This window comes from Scyliorhinus canicula, chromosome 8 (assembly GCF_902713615.1).
Source record: "Scyliorhinus canicula chromosome 8, sScyCan1.1, whole genome shotgun sequence".
NCBI classification, from domain to species: domain Eukaryota; kingdom Metazoa; phylum Chordata; class Chondrichthyes; order Carcharhiniformes; family Scyliorhinidae; genus Scyliorhinus; species Scyliorhinus canicula.
This window is the reverse complement of record NC_052153.1, coordinates 154,219,024-154,235,746: the sequence shown is the minus strand read 5'-3', so window position 1 is coordinate 154,235,746 and position 16,723 is coordinate 154,219,024. Positions and strand designations below refer to the sequence as shown.

Sequence of the window (16,723 nt, the reverse complement as noted above, 5' to 3'; positions counted from 1 at the left end):
TTACAACGTTGAATAAAATCGTGTTGGATCTTCTTCAGTGTTAGAGGTCTGTTTCTAGTCTCACTGCATCAAGTGCAGTCCACATCGAACCAACCTGCCTAACACATCATGGTACCAGAGTGATACTGAAATTTGACTGACCTACTTCAAGTGAATCAGCATTGACCAGCAAGCAGCCATCCGGTGACATGGAAAACGTTCACCCTCCTCCGCAGCTCCGCATCTCCGGCAACCTCGGCGCCAATTGGAAGATCTTCAAGCAAAAGCTCCTCTTATACATCGAGGCCTCCGACCTCGAAGCCGCATCAGATGCCAGGAAGATCGCGCTATTTCTCTCCACAGCGGGGAACCACACCATCCACATCTACAACTCCCTTACGTTCGCTGAAGGCGACGAAATTCAAAACAGTCCTGCTGAAGTTCGACAGCCACTGCGGCATTGTGGTGAATGAGAGCTTTGAACGGTACGTTTTCCAGAAGAGGCTTCAGGGTAAGGATGAACCTTTTCAGTCCTTCTGGACCCATCTCCGCACCCTCGCGCAGTCATGTAACTATGACTCGACAGCTGATTCCATGATCCGGGATCAGATTGTTTTCAGAGTCCACTCCAACTCCCTTCGCAAGCAGCTCCTGAAAGTCAAGCAGCTGACCCTCCCTGTCGCTATCGAGACGTGTGCTGTCCATGAACATTCTAACAATCGTTACTCCCACATCAGGGCGGCAGAGACTGCAAAGCTGGCCTCCCACAAGGCGGAACGGTGCAGGCCATCGCACAGATGCAGGGCCTGAGCATCGAGGAGAGTGGCCGTTTCGCACACTTTTCCCGGGTCCCTGCGCATGCGCACCATGACCGAGGGGATGACAAGACCAACGACCCGACTGCGCAGGCGCGTACGTTGATCGACCGCACTGCGCATGCCTGATGGCGCACGGAACGCACTGACGTTGGCGTCATGACGTGTCCGAATTGTGGCTCTGTCCATTTAAAGCGGCAATGTTCGGCAAAAGGACACAAGTGTCTACAGTGTGGCAAGCTTGGCCACCACGCAGCCCTTTGCAGATCTGCTCCACCGCTCAGCAGCCAGCGAACCCAGCTGCGGCGCAGAAGTGTCCGTGCAATACAACAAGGCATGCCAGATTCCGATCCCGACAGCCCAACTGACCCTGATGCTGAGTGCCTCAAGTCCCCATACCGGGTGGGCATCATAAGAAAGCATGCGCTGCCCGCCACCACAATGGCGAAGCACCTCTCGATCCCCAGTGTGGATCCCGACAATGAGTGGAGTGCGGTCCTCACTGTTAACAAGGCTCGCATCCGGTTCAAACTGTATACCGGCGCATCGGCGAACCTCATCTTGAAATCCGATCTCGACACCATCCGCGTCAGACCAAGTATTCTTCCACCGGCCTGCCAGCTCCTTGACTACAATGGCAATGCCATAGCTGCCAGTGGCTCGTGTCAACTAGGGGTGTCCAATAAGGCGATCAAGGCGAAGCTGTGGTTTGAAATCATCGGGCCTGACAGAGCATCCCTGCTCGGTGCTCGAGCCTGCAGGCTCCTGAACCTGGTTCAGCGAGTCGACACCATGTCATCGTCACCGGCGACGGCCTCGCCTGATGGAAACTTCCAAGCTGACATAGATGACATCATCACGCAGTACCACGGCGTATTCGATGGAATGGGCACGCTCCCATACCGATATAAATCCTGCTCAAGCCGAACGCCACCCCTGTAATTCATGCATCACGCCGGGTGCCGGCACCCCTCAAAGATCGTCTGAAGAAGCAATTACTGGACCTCCAGGACCAGGGCATCATATCGAAGGTCACAGAGCCCACAGACTGGGTCAGCTCCATGGTCTGCATCAAGAAGCTGCCAGGGGAGCTTCGAATCTGCATTGACCCCAAGGATCTAAACCGCAACATCATGCGGGAGTATTACCCAATACCAAAACGTGAAGAGTTGACCAGTGAGGTGGCTCATGCCAAATTCTTTACAAAGCTGGACGCCTCCAAGGGTTTTTGGCAAATACAGCTGGATGCCATCCAGTCGCAAGCTGTGCACGTTCAACACCCCATTCGGTCGCTACTGCTACAACTGGATGCCTTTTGGCATCATCTCTGCCTCAGAGGTATTTCACCGCATCATTGAACAGATGATGGAGGGCATCAAGTGTTGAGTGTATGTTGACGATATCATTATCTGGTCCACAACGCCCCAGGAACACATCACTCGCCTCAAGAAGGTATTCCAGAGAACCCATGAACATGGTCTCCAGCTCAATAGGGCCAAGTGCTCATTTGTCAATCGGACATCAAATTCCTCGGTGACCACATCTCGCAGCAAGGCGTGCGGCCAGATGCCGACAAGGGCTCGGCGATCAACGCCATGAAGACCACGGAGGACAAGAAGGTGGTCCTCCGCTTTCTCGGGATGGTTAACTTCCTTGGGAAATTCATTCCCAATATGGCATCCCACACCACGGCCCTCCGCCATCTCGGCAAGAAGTCGACGGAATTCCAGTGGCTGCCCACGCATGAAGAGAAATGGCGTGAGCTGAAAGCAAAACTCACCACAGCCCCGGTTCTAGAGTTCTTTGACCCAACCAAGGAAATCAAGATATCAACTGATGCAAGCCAGGACAGCATTGGGGCGGTGCTCCTTCAGCGAGATGACTCCTCGTCCTGGGCTCCAGTGGCGTATGCCTCCAGGGTCATGACGCCCACTGAGCAACGGTACGCTCAGATTGAGAAGGAATGTCTGGGCTTCCTGACAGGGATAGTAAAGTTTCACGACTATGTTTATGGCCTGCCAAAATTCACGGTAGAGACGGACCACAGGCCTCTCGTCCACATTATCCAGAAGGATTTAAATGACATGACGCCTCAGTTACACTGAATTCTTCTTAAGCTACGCCGCTACGACTTCGAACTTGTCTACACGCCAGGCAATGAGCTCATTGTTGCAGATGCCCTATCCAGGTCCATTACCACACCGTGTGAACAAACTGACTTCATCTGCCACATAGAAGCACAAGTGCAATTGTGTGCCACCAACCTTCCGGCCTCTGACGAGCGGGTGGTCCAAATTCGTGAGGAAATGGCCAAGGATCCTCTGCTGCAGCGTGTGATGCAGCACCATACCAATGGCTGGCAGAAGGGACAATATGTCCCCAGTTCTACAACATAAAGGCCGACCTGACAGTGGTGTAAGGCATCCTCCTGAAACTCGACAGGATCGTAATTCCTCAGAGCATGCGAGCTATGGTGCTCGGCCAACTCCATGAGGGTCTTGGGGTCGAGAAATGCCGACGCAGAGCTCGGGAGGCGGTCTATTGGCCGGGCATCAGCCAGGACATTGCCAACACAGTCCTCAACTGCCCTTCCTGTCAGAAGATTCAGCCAGCTCAATCCAAAGAAATGTTGCAGCAACACGAGATCGTGACCTCTCCGTGGTCCAAAGTCGGTGTCTACCTTTTCCACGCCAAGGGGCGTGACTACATACTCCTGGTCGACTACTTCTCCAGTTACCCAGAAGCGGTGAAACTGTCCGACCTCACGTCGAACGCGGTGATCAAAGCCTGCAAAGAAACGTTTGCCTGGCATGGGATACCGCTCACGGTAATGACTGACAACGGTCCTTGCTTTTACAGCCAGGAATGGTCTGATTTTGCACGGTCCTATAGCTTCCGTCACGTAACCTCCAGTCCCCGCTACCCGCAGTCAAACGGGAAGGCCGAGAAAGGGGTCCATGTTGTAAAGCATTTGCTGTGCAAAGCTGCAGACTCAGGCTCCGACTTCAACCTGGTACTGCTGGCATACAGGGCAACCCCACTGTCCACTGGGTTGTCTCCAGTGCAGATGCTCATGAATCGCACTCTCAGGACCACAGTACCAGCCATCCATGTTCCAGACCTTGACCACCTCACGGTCGTACAGAAAAGGCCCCAACAGAAAGCCACATATGATGCTCATGCCACGGATCTACCCGAGCTGGTCCCAACTGATCATGTTCGTGTCCAGTTGCCTGAGGGCGGCTGGTCAGCCACAGCTGTGGAGATCAAACAAGTGGCCCCAAGATCGTTCCTTGTCCGCATGGCTGATGGCTCCCTGCTATGGCACAACAGACGGGCACTGCGAAGAGTTCCACGCCCGCTACCTGACCAAAGTGCCCGCCGCCCATGATGCTTCCTACGGACGTACCCTACCACGAGGCCACCGATCTATCAGCAATCCTGCCGGCCCCCACGACCACCACGATGGCAGCGATCCCGCCTATCCAAGTGCAGGCGGCTCCTGATCCACCCCTGCGGCGGTCAACAAGAATTCATCGCCCACCACAAAGACTAAATCAATAGACTGAACCTTTGTACATTTTGTGACTTCATCGATTTGACCTCTGTAAATACCGTTTCATTTGCCATGTGTCTGCACTATCGATACCTTCCTATGTATATACGTTCATTTCGACACCTCCTGTATATAGTCAGGCACATATACATATATATACACGCACACACACCTTAATATTTATTTATCTAAACAAAAAGGGTGGAGATGTCATAATATCCACTCATGTATATAATGAAGTGCAGACAGGCAGTGATTGACACACAGGATGACCAGTAAGCACACAGCACAGGGCAGCCAATCACCAGACAGGACACTACCACTATAAAGACAGAGGGCACTAGGTTTCCCGCTCTCTCTGGACCCAGCCACTGAGACAGTCAGAGTCCATGAGCTAGCCAGTGCAAACACCATGCAGTAGCTAGTAAGTCTGGTCAGGCTAGTACCAGGTCTCCAGTCAGTTCAGTATAGTGCCGGCCCACAGCTGAGCATGTATATTAGTTATATCGTTGAATAAAATCGTGTTGGATCTTCTCCAGTGTTAGAGGTCTGTCTCTCGCCACACTGCATCAAGTGCAGTCCACGTTGAACCAACCTGCCTAACACATCAGACATTAAAAGATTTATAGTGTACATTTTTGTATTTGAATTTCTGCCGTGGTTCTCCCAATCATTGAGATTAGTTGTTGATGCTTCTTTAAAATGATGCAGATCATATATCATCAAAGGTTACAGCCTGTTCGAGGTGGCACATGGCACAATGATTAGCATTGCTGCCTACGGCACTGAGGACCCGGGTTCGAATCCCGGCTCTGGCTCACTGTCCGTGAGGAGTTTGCACATTCTCCCCGTGTCTGCATGGGTTTCGCCCCCATAACCCAAAGATGTGCAGGATAGGTGGATTGGCCACGCTAAATTGCCCCTTAATTGGAGAAAAATAATTGGAAAAATAAAAAAGGTTACAGCCTCTATACCCTGCATATCTTTGCTGGATTTTTAATAATAATAATAATGATAATAATCTTTTATTAGTGTCACAAGCAGGCTTATATTAATACTGCAATGAAGTTACTGTGAAAATCCCCTAGTCGCCACACTCCGTCACCTGTTCGGGTACACTGAGGGAGAATTCAGAATGTCCATTTCACCTAACAGACTTGTGGGAGGAAACCAGAGCACCCAGAGGAAACCCACGCAGACACGGGGAGAACATGTAGACTCCGCACAGACAGTGATCCAAGCTGGGAATCGAAGTCGGGTCCCTGAAGCTGTGAAGCAACAGTGCTAATCACAGTGCTCCGTGCTACCCTATGATATATTGGCAAGGAGGCTCTGGCTTCTTTGGGGCCTGAACCAATCGAGCAGACCAATAAGATGGCCAACAGTCAGGGGATTCCTCTGTGACTATTACAACTGCCTATATATTTTTCTAACTATTGTGATGTTTATTCTAAATGGAACCTCAGGATCAGTATAGTCAAAGCTGATGGCATCCCATGCAGTAAGAAAGGGTTCTTCTTGCATGATTAGTTCTGCTCCTGGAACTACTGCTGGCTATAGGCCGGATTCTCCATTTGGGAGACTAAAGGAGGGAGTCTCTGGCCGCACCCACCCAGAGACCAGAAGTTCCCGCCTGAGGTCAATGGACCTTTACATGGTCCGTGTCCTGCCTGTGGCAATTGATGCGATCATCAATTCACACGAAACAGAGAGTAAATGTAAACTGTGGCTTTAATCGACTAGAACAGTGCCTGCCTGCGACTGCTCTGCTACTGAGAGCAGCCTACAGGGCAACTGCTCTTTATACCTCCCCTCAAGGGGTGGAGCCAGGGGCGGAGCCCAGAAAGGCACCAACATGATACATTCCAGGTAATATTTTACAATGGTCCATAGGTGGAGCCCACATGGGCAACGGCGTGATACAGTGACATACATGGTGAATGGTTAATGCAATATGTTCACCACATTCACCCCCTGTTAAAAAAATGAAGTCCGGCGGGGGTGAAGGGTTCACAGGTTCAGCCTGCCTGGCGCTCCGATCGTGCGCTGTGATGGCTGAAGCTCTGGTATCGCAGCTGTCGAGGGTGTCGAACTCATCTGTGCGGGCATGGGTAGTGAAGTCGCCGGTGCGGGCACAGACGCGGACTCCGGGAGCGTGTCTTCTGGAGCTTCATTCCTGTGGTTGGTGAAGGGGGAATGGAGGGCGGGAGGGTGTGCGGGTGCCATGTAGGGGCGGGGGCGCTGGTCAGCGTAGGTTGGGTGGGGTAAGTTGGGGTGGCGGTGATAGTGGAACCTGCAGGTGGCAGGTCCCGGAGGGAAACCGTATCCTGTCGGCCGTCGGGGTGTTCTATGTATGCGTACTGGGATTGGTGTGAAGGAGCTGGACCCTCTCGACCAGCGGGTCGGACTTATGGCTCCTGACGTGTTTGCAGAGTAAGACGGGCCCCGGTGTCTTCAGCCAAGACGGAAGCGAGACCCCGGAGGTGGATTTCCTGGGGAAAACAAACAGGCGGTTATGAGGGGTCTCGTTTGTGGCTGTGCAAAGGAGGGACCTAATGGAGTGGAGTGTGTCGGGGAGGACCTCCTGCCAGTGGGAAACTGGGAGATTCCTAGACTGTAGGGCCAGGAGGATGGCCTTCCAGACCGTTGCGTTCTCCCTCTCCACCTGCCCGTTTCCCCGGGGGTTATAACTGGTAGTCCTGCTCGAGGCGATGCCCTTACTGAGCAGGTACTGACGCAGTTCGTCGCTGATGAACGATGAGCCCCGGTCACTGTGAACGTATGTGGGGAAACCGAACAGAGTGAAGACACTATGTAGGGCTTTAATGACGGTGGACGTGGTCATGTCGGGGCAAGGGATTGCAAAGGGGAAGCGGGAGAACTCGTCAATGACGTTGAGGAAATAAGTGTTGCGGTTGGTAGAGGGGATGGGCCCTTTGAAATCAATACTGAGGCTCTCAAAGGGCCGGGATGCCTTTACCAGGTGGGCCTTATCCGGTCAATAGAAGTGCGGCTTACACACCGCGCAGATTGGGCAGTCCCTGGTCATGGCTCTGACCTCCTCGGTGGAGTAGGGCAGGTTGCGGGCCTTGATGTAGTGGAGAAACCGGGTCATCCCCGGGTGGCAGAGGTCATCGTGGACAGCCGAAGTCGGTCATCTTGCGCGCTGGCGCATGTGCCGTTGGACAAGGCATCTGGGGCGCGTTGATCTTCCCAGGACGATATGCTATGTCATAATTATAGGTGGAGAGTTCGATCCTCCACCTCAAGATCTTATCATTCTTGAACTTGCCCCACCGCGTATTATCAAACATGAAGGCTACCGATCGTTGGTCGGTGACGAGGGTAAACCTCCTACCAGCGAAGTAGTGCCTACAGTGCCGCACAGCTTCCACGATGGCTTGGGCTTCTTTTTCGAAAGAGGAGTGTCGAATTTCGGAGCCGTTGAGGGTATGGGAAAAAAATGCTACTGGCCTGCTCGCCTGATTAAGGGTGGCGGCGAGGGCGACCTCTGACGCGTCGCTCTCCACCTGGAAGGGGACGGACGCATCCACCGCGCGCATCGCGGCTTTGGCAATATCTGCCTTGATGCAGCTGAAGGCCTGGCGGGCCTCGGCCGCCAGTGGGAAGATGGTAGCTTTAATCAGTGGGTGGGCTTTGTCCGCATAGTTGGGGACCCACTGGGCGTAAAAGGAAAAGAACCCGAGGCACCTTTTCACGGCCTTGGGGCAGTGGGGAAGGGGGAGTTACAGGAGGGGGAGCATACGGTCGGGGTCGGGTCCTAGAACTCCTTTTTCCACGACGTAGCCGAGGATGGCTAGTCTGGTTGTGCGGAAAACGCATTTCTCCATGTTATAAGTGAGATTAAGGGTTTGGGCGGTTTGGAGAAATCTGTGGAGGTTGGCGTCGTGGTCCTACTGACCATGGCTGCAGATGGTGACGTTGTACGGAAATGTGGCCCGCAGCCCGTCCTGGTCCACCATTTGGTCCAGCGTTCTTTGGAAGACCGAGATCCCGTTTGTGACGCCGAAGGGGCCCCGGAGGAAGTGGAAGAGGCGGCCGTCTGCCTCAAAGGCCCTGTAGTGGCGGTCCTCCGGGTGGATTGGGAGCTGGTGGTATGCAGACTTCAGATCCACCGTGGAGAACACCCAGTAGTGCGCAATCTGGTTTACCATGTCTGCGATCCGGGGAGGTGGGTACGCATCGAGGTGCGTGTACCGGTTTATGGTTTGGCTGTAATCTACAACCATCCGGTTCTTTTCCCTGGTCCTGACGACCACCACCTGAGCTCTCCAGGGGCTATTACTGGCCTCGATGATCCCCCCCCACAAGAGTCGCTGGACCTCAGACCTGATAAAAGTCCTGTCCTGGATGCTGTACCGCCTGCTTCTGGTGGCGACTGGCTTACAGTCGGCGGTGAGATTTGTGAAGAGCGGGAGAGGGTGGACTTTTAGGGTCGTGAGGCTATATACGGTGAGTGGGGTAGGGACCCGCCGAACTTCAGAGTTAGGCTCCTGAGGTTACACTGGAAGTCCAGTCCCAACAGGAGAGGAGCGCAGAGGTTGGGGAATACATATAACTTAAAATCGGCGTACTCGGCACCCTGTATTGCTGGGGTTGTGGTAGTGCACCCCGGATCTACACCGAGTGCAACCCGGAAGTGAGGGAGATGGTTTGATGTACCGGGAAGATTGTGAGCGAGCAGCGTCTCACCATGTCTGGATGAATGAAACTCTCTGTGCTCCCAGAGTCGAACAGGCAAGGCGTTTCGTGTCCATTTACCCAGACGGTCATCATGGAGCTCCGGAGGTGTTTGGGTCGCGACTGGTCAAGGGTGACTGCGCTGAGTTGCGGGTAGCCGGCGTGGTCGGAAGTGCTGGGGTGGTCCCAAGATGGCTGCCCCCGTCGGTCGCACGGGTCGGGCGGTGAGGAAGATGGCATCCAAGATGGTGGCCCCCATGAGTCGCACACGTTGTGCGGGCTTGAAGATGGCTGCCCCCACAGACAACACGAGGCCGATGACACGCCCGACACGCTGCCACACTGCAGGGTCTGCGGGCCTGTGAATCTGAGAGTTGGACCTGCGATTTTGAGGATTTGGACCTGACCAGGCAAACCTTAGCGAAATGTCCCTTTTTACCGCAGCCGCTGCCGTTCGCGTTCCGGGCCGGGCAGCGCTGCCTGGGGTGCTGATGCTGGCCACAGAAATAGCAGGGTAGCCCCCCATGTTGGGCGGGAAGCCGCGTGGCACAGGCCTGGGGTACTCTTTGGTCGGGTGTTCACGAGGGGGTCGCGTGATCAGACGGGAACGCGTTGAGGCTTTGGAACGCTACTTCGAGGGAGGAGGCTAGCTTTACCGTTTCTTCCAGGTCTAGGGCACCTTTCTCGAGTAGGCGCTGTCTCACGTAGTTGGACCTGACTCCAGCCACATAGGCGTCCCGGATGGCGAGGTCCATATGTTGAGTGGCCATAACGGCCTGGTAGTTGCAACTTCGCGCAAGGACTCTGAGGTCGCGTAGGTACTCCTCCAGCGATTCCCCAGGGCGTTGGCGGCGAGTAGTGAGGAGATGCCATGTGTACACCTCGTTCACTGGCCTTACGTATAGATGCTTCAGCATCTCGAGGGCGTCTGTGTAGGTGGAGGCTTCCTCGAGTTGTACAGAGATTTGATGGCTCACCCGGGCGTGGAGGAGGCTCAGCTTCTGATCATCAGAGACAGACGGCGAGGAGGATGCGGCGAGTAGGCCTCGAAACAGCGCGGAAAAATCCCTTTTGCCTCCGCGGCTTGTGGGTCGAGCTCCAGTCGGTTAGGTTTGAGGACCGATTCCATTGTGATGTTGTAGTCGATTAAATTGATGCGACCATCAATTCACGTGAAACAGAGAGTAGATGTAAACTGTGGCTTTAATTGACTAGAACAGTGCCTGCCTGCGACTGCTCTGCTACTGAGAGCCACCTACAGGGCTGCTGCTCTTTATACCTTCCCTCTAGGGGCAGAGCCCACAAAGGCACCAACATGGTACATTCCAGGTAATATCTTACAATGGTCCATAGATGGAGCCCACATGGGCAACGGAGTGATACAGTGACATCCATGGTGACTGGCAATACGTTCACCACAGCGATTTTGCGGTGAGCGTGGCAGAAGCATCCAGTCCCAAGTGTTCCTGCCGGAACTGAATAGCGTGCAATTTAACGCTCTGTTTGGGACGCTATTTGTTCTAAGAATCAGGGCATGTAAATGAGCCAGCACTGTGCCAGCGTGAATTGAAGCAATTCCCATCCCTGCTGGCGCCAGTATTCGCACAAAAGAGCAAGCTGGAGCTGCTTATAAGCCCTCCACTCATCACGCACTCATTTCAGCCATGAAGGTGGGTCAGAGAATACCTGCCACCCTGTTTTGGGAATCTGAAGTGCTCAATGCCAATGGGGAACGGAGGAGCACCCTCTTCCCTCGGTTTGGCCGCAGACTCAAGCTCACCCTCCTGAACAGCAGCTGGGTGGAGGTGGCAGAGACAGTCCGCGCTGCCAACCTCACCAGGAGGAGACAGCTTGTGATCCTGCGGGGTAGGTGTCACTGGCGAGGCCTCTTCTCTGTGCCAGGGAGGGTTCTAAGGCCACGGTGCAGGTGTACTTTGCTTTGGGTGAGCTCCGCTAATCCCCTGCTTCATCTGCAGAGGGGCTGCGCTTCTGAAGAGTGCCAATGCCTGATGGGCCAGCGATTGAGCATGGCCTTGCCCATCCGCTTGATGATACTGCTGGGGTCTGAGGGTTTCCAGAGGGGTGGCATGTGTGGGCTCCCACATGACCAGATGCTCTGTGAACAATTACAGGACAGAGTGAGGAGTCAGCTGTGTGAACAGGCAGGAGCTTGCAACTAGCACCAGAGGGGTACGTTTTAATCATATACTGCAGCAATGGTGGTCTGAGCCAGGCCATCCCGATCCTGAGGGGGACACCTCGAGTGCACGGACTTGGCACCAAGTTGATCCCTGCTACTCCACCCGGCCCAGGCAGTCACCCCTCAGCCCGACAGGTTTTGATAGTTTTTGAGTTTCTTTAACCTCTCGCTCCTCCTCCACAGCCATGGTGCCCCTGCCCCACTTGTAAATATTTGAGCCTGTGTGAAATCCGCCTGAGAGGGGTGGAACATCGCAGAAGGGTGGAGCATGCAGTGTTGAGCCTGTTAATAGACTTAAATCTATGCGAATGATGGTTTTGCATGGACCCCCGGCGCAGGGTGCAAACGTCACTGACGCCCCAACCTGGGAACCGAAGCTTGGCATCGGAATTGTCTCCCGCCATAATTTGCAATTATTCCATTGTGCATTATTCTCCGCCCAATTGCAGTACTCACTGCCAGTGGCGGGAAGCGGAGAATACATCCCTATATCTTTGCAGATTGCTCCTGGTGCTACTTGTTGGGCAGGATTTGTGGACTTCCACGACAGAAAAATTGACACCAAACCTGAACCAATTCAGCGACTGTGGAGGTGCCAGCACCGGCACCACCAGGAACACAATCCAATCCAATGAAAAACAGTGTGGGATTCGCCGGATCTGTAATTGACACTCGGGAGGCTGACAAGCGGCAGCCGCACAAACACATTACAATCCCCACACACACTTATTCCAGCCAACAAGATGGCACTGGTTGTGCTGGAGCATGCCAATACAGCTGATGGGTTGGCTGGAGCCAGAGGGCAGGCCACCCTTAACTACTCCTGGCCACTGGCACAACTGTTAGCAAACTATGACAATGTTTTTTCTCTTTTTATTTTGAATTTAGAATACCCAATTAATTTTTCCCAATTAAGTGGGAATTTAGCATGACCAATCCACCTAGTCTGCACATCTTTGGGTTGTGGGGGCGAAACCCATGCAAACACGGGGAGAATGTGCAAACTCCACACAGTGTCCCAGAGCCTGGTTCGAACCTGGGACCTCGGCGCCGTGAGGCAGCAATGCTAACCACTGCGCCACCAAGCTGCCCTAACTATGGTGATGTTCGACACTTTCCGTACCCTCGCGCACTCCCTCAGCAGCCACAATGCCGGGTTTTTAAAAGCACACGTGAACCGCGTCATCGGGAACCCGGCCCATTGGAGATGGAGAATTTCGGATGTCCTGGAGAATACCGGGTCAGGCCCTCACATGGTATGTAAAGGGTGTTTACTGTATCTGCATTCCAAATTGCACTGACGCCGCTGTCGACGTGACGGAGAATTGCGATTTGATGTCAAATCGACGCCCGCTGCCATTTTGACAGTGGAACCTATTCTCTGCCCAATCGTGTTTCTCGATTTTGACATCAGCCAGTGGAGAATCCCGCCCGTTATCATTGCATGGTTTTCTCTTAATGGACCCAGAAATCAACTGAGAGTACAGAATGGTTTTGAAAACTGTTTATTCATGGAAAGATGCCATGATGTCTTATCCTGTGGAATGTAATTGAGAATCAAGGGTGATCAGGTCCTTGTTCTCGGAGATTTAAGGTCAACACCACCTTTGAATGCTGCTTCTTCTCTGCTGAAAATCACTGCAGCTTAATGATTTATTTCATTTCTTCTGGTGTCTGTTGCTGGGTAAAATAGACTCGTTCCTTTTTCATTTCTCTCTGTTCAACAAAACACTCTTCCTTCACCCCTGATTATTTTTCTTTACCTTTGCTGTCAGACAGCTTGAGAAATAAATAAGTCTATAATCATTTCTGACTCTATTTAAGCTGATTACTACAGCACAGAGCTCTTGTTAGAAATTACCTGTTCTTCGGCAGGCTATTGATCCTCTAGTGTACTTCAATTCTGTTTTGATTGCATATGCTGTTCATGAAGTTATCTTTTCCTTATTGTTCATACTTCAATCCATTATGGTATTTTATCAAATATTCACCCTGCCTATCCAGGGTATAAAGTCTAATCCTTTCTCTATCTCAGGGTGGATGAGCATGACCTCGACAGTTCCCATGCAATAGATTCTAGTTCGCCGTTCTTAAGAGCTGATGCCAAAATGTCCATATTGAAAGTTCAAAACCCTCTTCCCAAGTATACCAATGTGTTGCTCAGATGGTATGAAGTCGGGGACCTGCATGCTGCTATCCTGAGTGACAGTAATATCAGTAACTTCACTGCAGGCTAGGGAAATGTGTCCATTGATCAACTGGATGGCTGGCCTAATGGCAGCAAATGGATCCTGGAAGTCCATTGTCTGGAGGCTGCAATGCCTGCTGCTCTCTTTATTCTCTTCCTCATTGTGACCAGAGGTGCAGTCTATTCCTTTAAGAAGGTGGAGGTGTAGGGCAGCACGGTGGCCTAGTGGTTAGCACAACTGCCTCACGGCGCTGAGGTCCCAGGTTCGATCCCGGCTCTGGGTCACTGTCTGTGTGGAGTTTGCACATTCTCCCCGTGTCTGCGTGGGTTTCGCCCCCACAACCCAAAAATGTGCAGAGTAGGTGGATTGGCCACGCTAAATTGCCCCTTAATTGGAAAAAAATTTGGGTAATCTAAATTTATATAAAAAAAAAAAGAAGGTGGAGGTGCTGGGCAGTTTCTGTTTCTTAGTTGGGGCCTGCCTCAGATCCCAATGAAGCCAGCTTACACAAGTGCCTTGAAAAGAAATAAGGAACCACAAAGAATCTGTAGACTCAAGAACCATACCTGTCAACAGCCACACACACTCAGAGACTCATCTCAGAGCCTGTATATTTATATTTATTTGTTCTTGGCATGGGAACAGAAATAGGAGAAGCTACTACTGTTATTGTTCATTTGCATTGTTTATTAAAATTAATTATGTTTATTTTTTTGTTGCCTTCAATTCTAGGTGTGCAGGATTTCTAAAACGGGTGCACTGAGTGGCAATTTTGACACAACGCTGAGAAAAACAGAAAGGACACATCAAACAGAAAGGACCCAAAATGCAACAGTTACCGTTAATGTAATGGAAAATAAGTCCACTTTTGTAGATGTGGGACAGCCTCAGAGAACGATTACTACTCGTTACATGGTGAAATTACAGTCTCAGTTTGGTAGTCATTCAGAACAGCAGAACATGCAATCTAAACCTTTTAAGAGTGCACCTCAATCTGCAGACAAGGATGACATTCAGACCGAAGCTGCCTCTGTAACAATGAAAACGACCAAGCCTACCAGTTGCGATTTTAGCTCTCCGACTGCTGTAGTCACTGAAGCTTCAAAAACACTGAGACAGTCCGCAAGGATCCGAAACCTAACATGTGGCTTCATAGGCCAAGCTGGGAAAATATCCAGAGAGCCTAGCCATGAAACTTCCCAGCAAAATATACGGGCACTTAAACCCTTTGCTGCTGCGAGTAACAGTAAAATGAGAGCTACTGTGAACTGTCAAGAAAGGATTGTGGGACTTGCTGCAAGTCAATTAACTACTCCAAATCCAAAAACAAAGTTGGCTGGCAAATCTTGCACATTGAACACGTTAAAAAGTGTGAGTAACAAACCCACTGTCAATGACACGGCAAATGGCAAATTAGATGCAAATGAAGTGCTGAATGCAGGCAACAATAATGAGCAATCAGCTCAGCTGAAAAACCATTCACAACAACCACCAGCAAAAACCCAAGCCAGTGACGATTTGATGAGTATAAAGGGCATTTGCAATATTAACGTAGAAATGGTACCAAAAATACATGAGACAGGAAACACCATCGACCATACAACTTCACTGGAAACCAGGACCAGTAATTTGCCTGATTGTGTTAAGTCGACTGAGGTTTCTCACTCTGCTGAGCACAGGTCAAATACTGAATATAGTGGCACCGCTGAACTTAGTATGATGGGTGATGAATTTCAAGAAGGTGAGATAAGGCAGTGGGAAAGCACCAAGAACAAAACCGTAGACGAGGGTTCTGATGGCAATGTGGAAGGTTCTGTTGTCTTAGAACATAGATGTAGTTACCCAGTGATTTCTGAACATGAATCTGGGCAAATACCAATTGCACCTGTAATCTCAGCATCAGATTCTGAAAGACTTGATAATGTGACCACAGAATATGCACTTAGCAGCAATGTGGTCCCCATTGGAGACTGTAGCGTGACAACGATAGAGGAACCAGTCACCCCATGGGGGAAACCCAAAGAAGTTACGATTGTGACTGATCATCATTGTGGCCCAGTCTCAGGTTACAAGCTTAATGCCGTAACTGAAAATTGGCATTCGGAACCTCAAACTTGCATGGGCAAATGTGATATAACTACAGCTGGACCTATTATCGATAATGTAAATGCTGCAGGTCCGTTGTTCACAGAAATTAACATGGAAACAGGTAAAGAAGTCAATGTAAATGAAGCCAGGGACAGCTTTGCAAATAACCAATGCAGTGTACCAGCACAAGACATCATTAAAAATGGCACTGACCAAGTGGTTCAAATAAGAAGCAATAATAATAAAAGGAATACACTGCAAATGACTGAGGGAATGCATAGCACATACTCTGCTGAAGTAAACACAAATAAAAAAATTGAAGAGCAGAGAACAAAGCGATCTGGCAGGCAACGAACCATCAAACTTCCAGGTGCTTCCTAAGGACACAAAACTTTGTTGCATTGCAGAGTAAACCTGGGGAACGATTCTCCAGCCATGTTATGCTCAATGCAAATCCCGCTGTGTTGGGAAAATCCCTGAGAGGTCCGAAATGGGATTTGCGCCGGGCATCAAGCAGTGCATGATCCTCCCAACCCGCTCCAGCTGATGTGATCTAGTCCAAGCCCTCAATGGACGTGAACCAGATTAGCATATTAAAAACTGAATTAAATTTTTTTTTTAAGAGTACCCAATTCATAAGGGGCAATTTAGCGTGGCCAATCCACCTACCCTGCACATCTTTGAGAATGTGAAAACTCCACACAGACAGTGACCCAGAGTCGGGATCAAACCCGGGCCCTCGGTGCCGTGAGGCAGCAGTGCTAACCACTGCGCCACCATGCTGCCTCCAAAAGGAGAATTTAAATATTTTAAATTGGCTCTCAGCCAAACTCTCCCCGCTCCTGCAATTCACCCACCCGCCGGGGCGACGTGAAGCCGGCATGAATCACTACCGATTTCTATTACCGGAGACCAGATGTGATGACCATGCTGTGGAGATCCGAGGCTCCGGGAGGTTGGGGACATGGCCTGGCACCCTCCCAGTGTCAGCCTGGTACCAGAGTTCCAGGAGGCTAAGGTGCCGGGGGCAGTGCCAACCTGGAATTTTTGGGGAGAATTGCAGCATCTGTATATGTTTAATCTCATACTTAAATCTTTATCTTGATTTGAGTTCTCCAGTGAGTCATTCCATCTGCTGTCAGGGCTCCATCCCTTTCTGAGGTGATAGGAGGACTGTTCTAATTGGAATGTACCA

General features: G+C 51.3%; 1 protein-coding gene across 1 annotated transcript in view; it reads left to right on the top strand.

The window, feature by feature from the left end:
- LOC119969932 (ankyrin repeat domain-containing protein 31-like) overlaps positions 1-16,723 on the top strand; it is a 273,205-nt gene that overhangs the window by 192,395 nt on the left and 64,087 nt on the right. Inside the window, exon 14 of the mRNA XM_038803900.1 lies at positions 14,173-15,898. Within this exon, the coding sequence (XP_038659828.1) occupies positions 14,173-15,898 (1,726 nt within the window). The remainder of the gene's footprint in view (positions 1-14,172; positions 15,899-16,723) is intronic.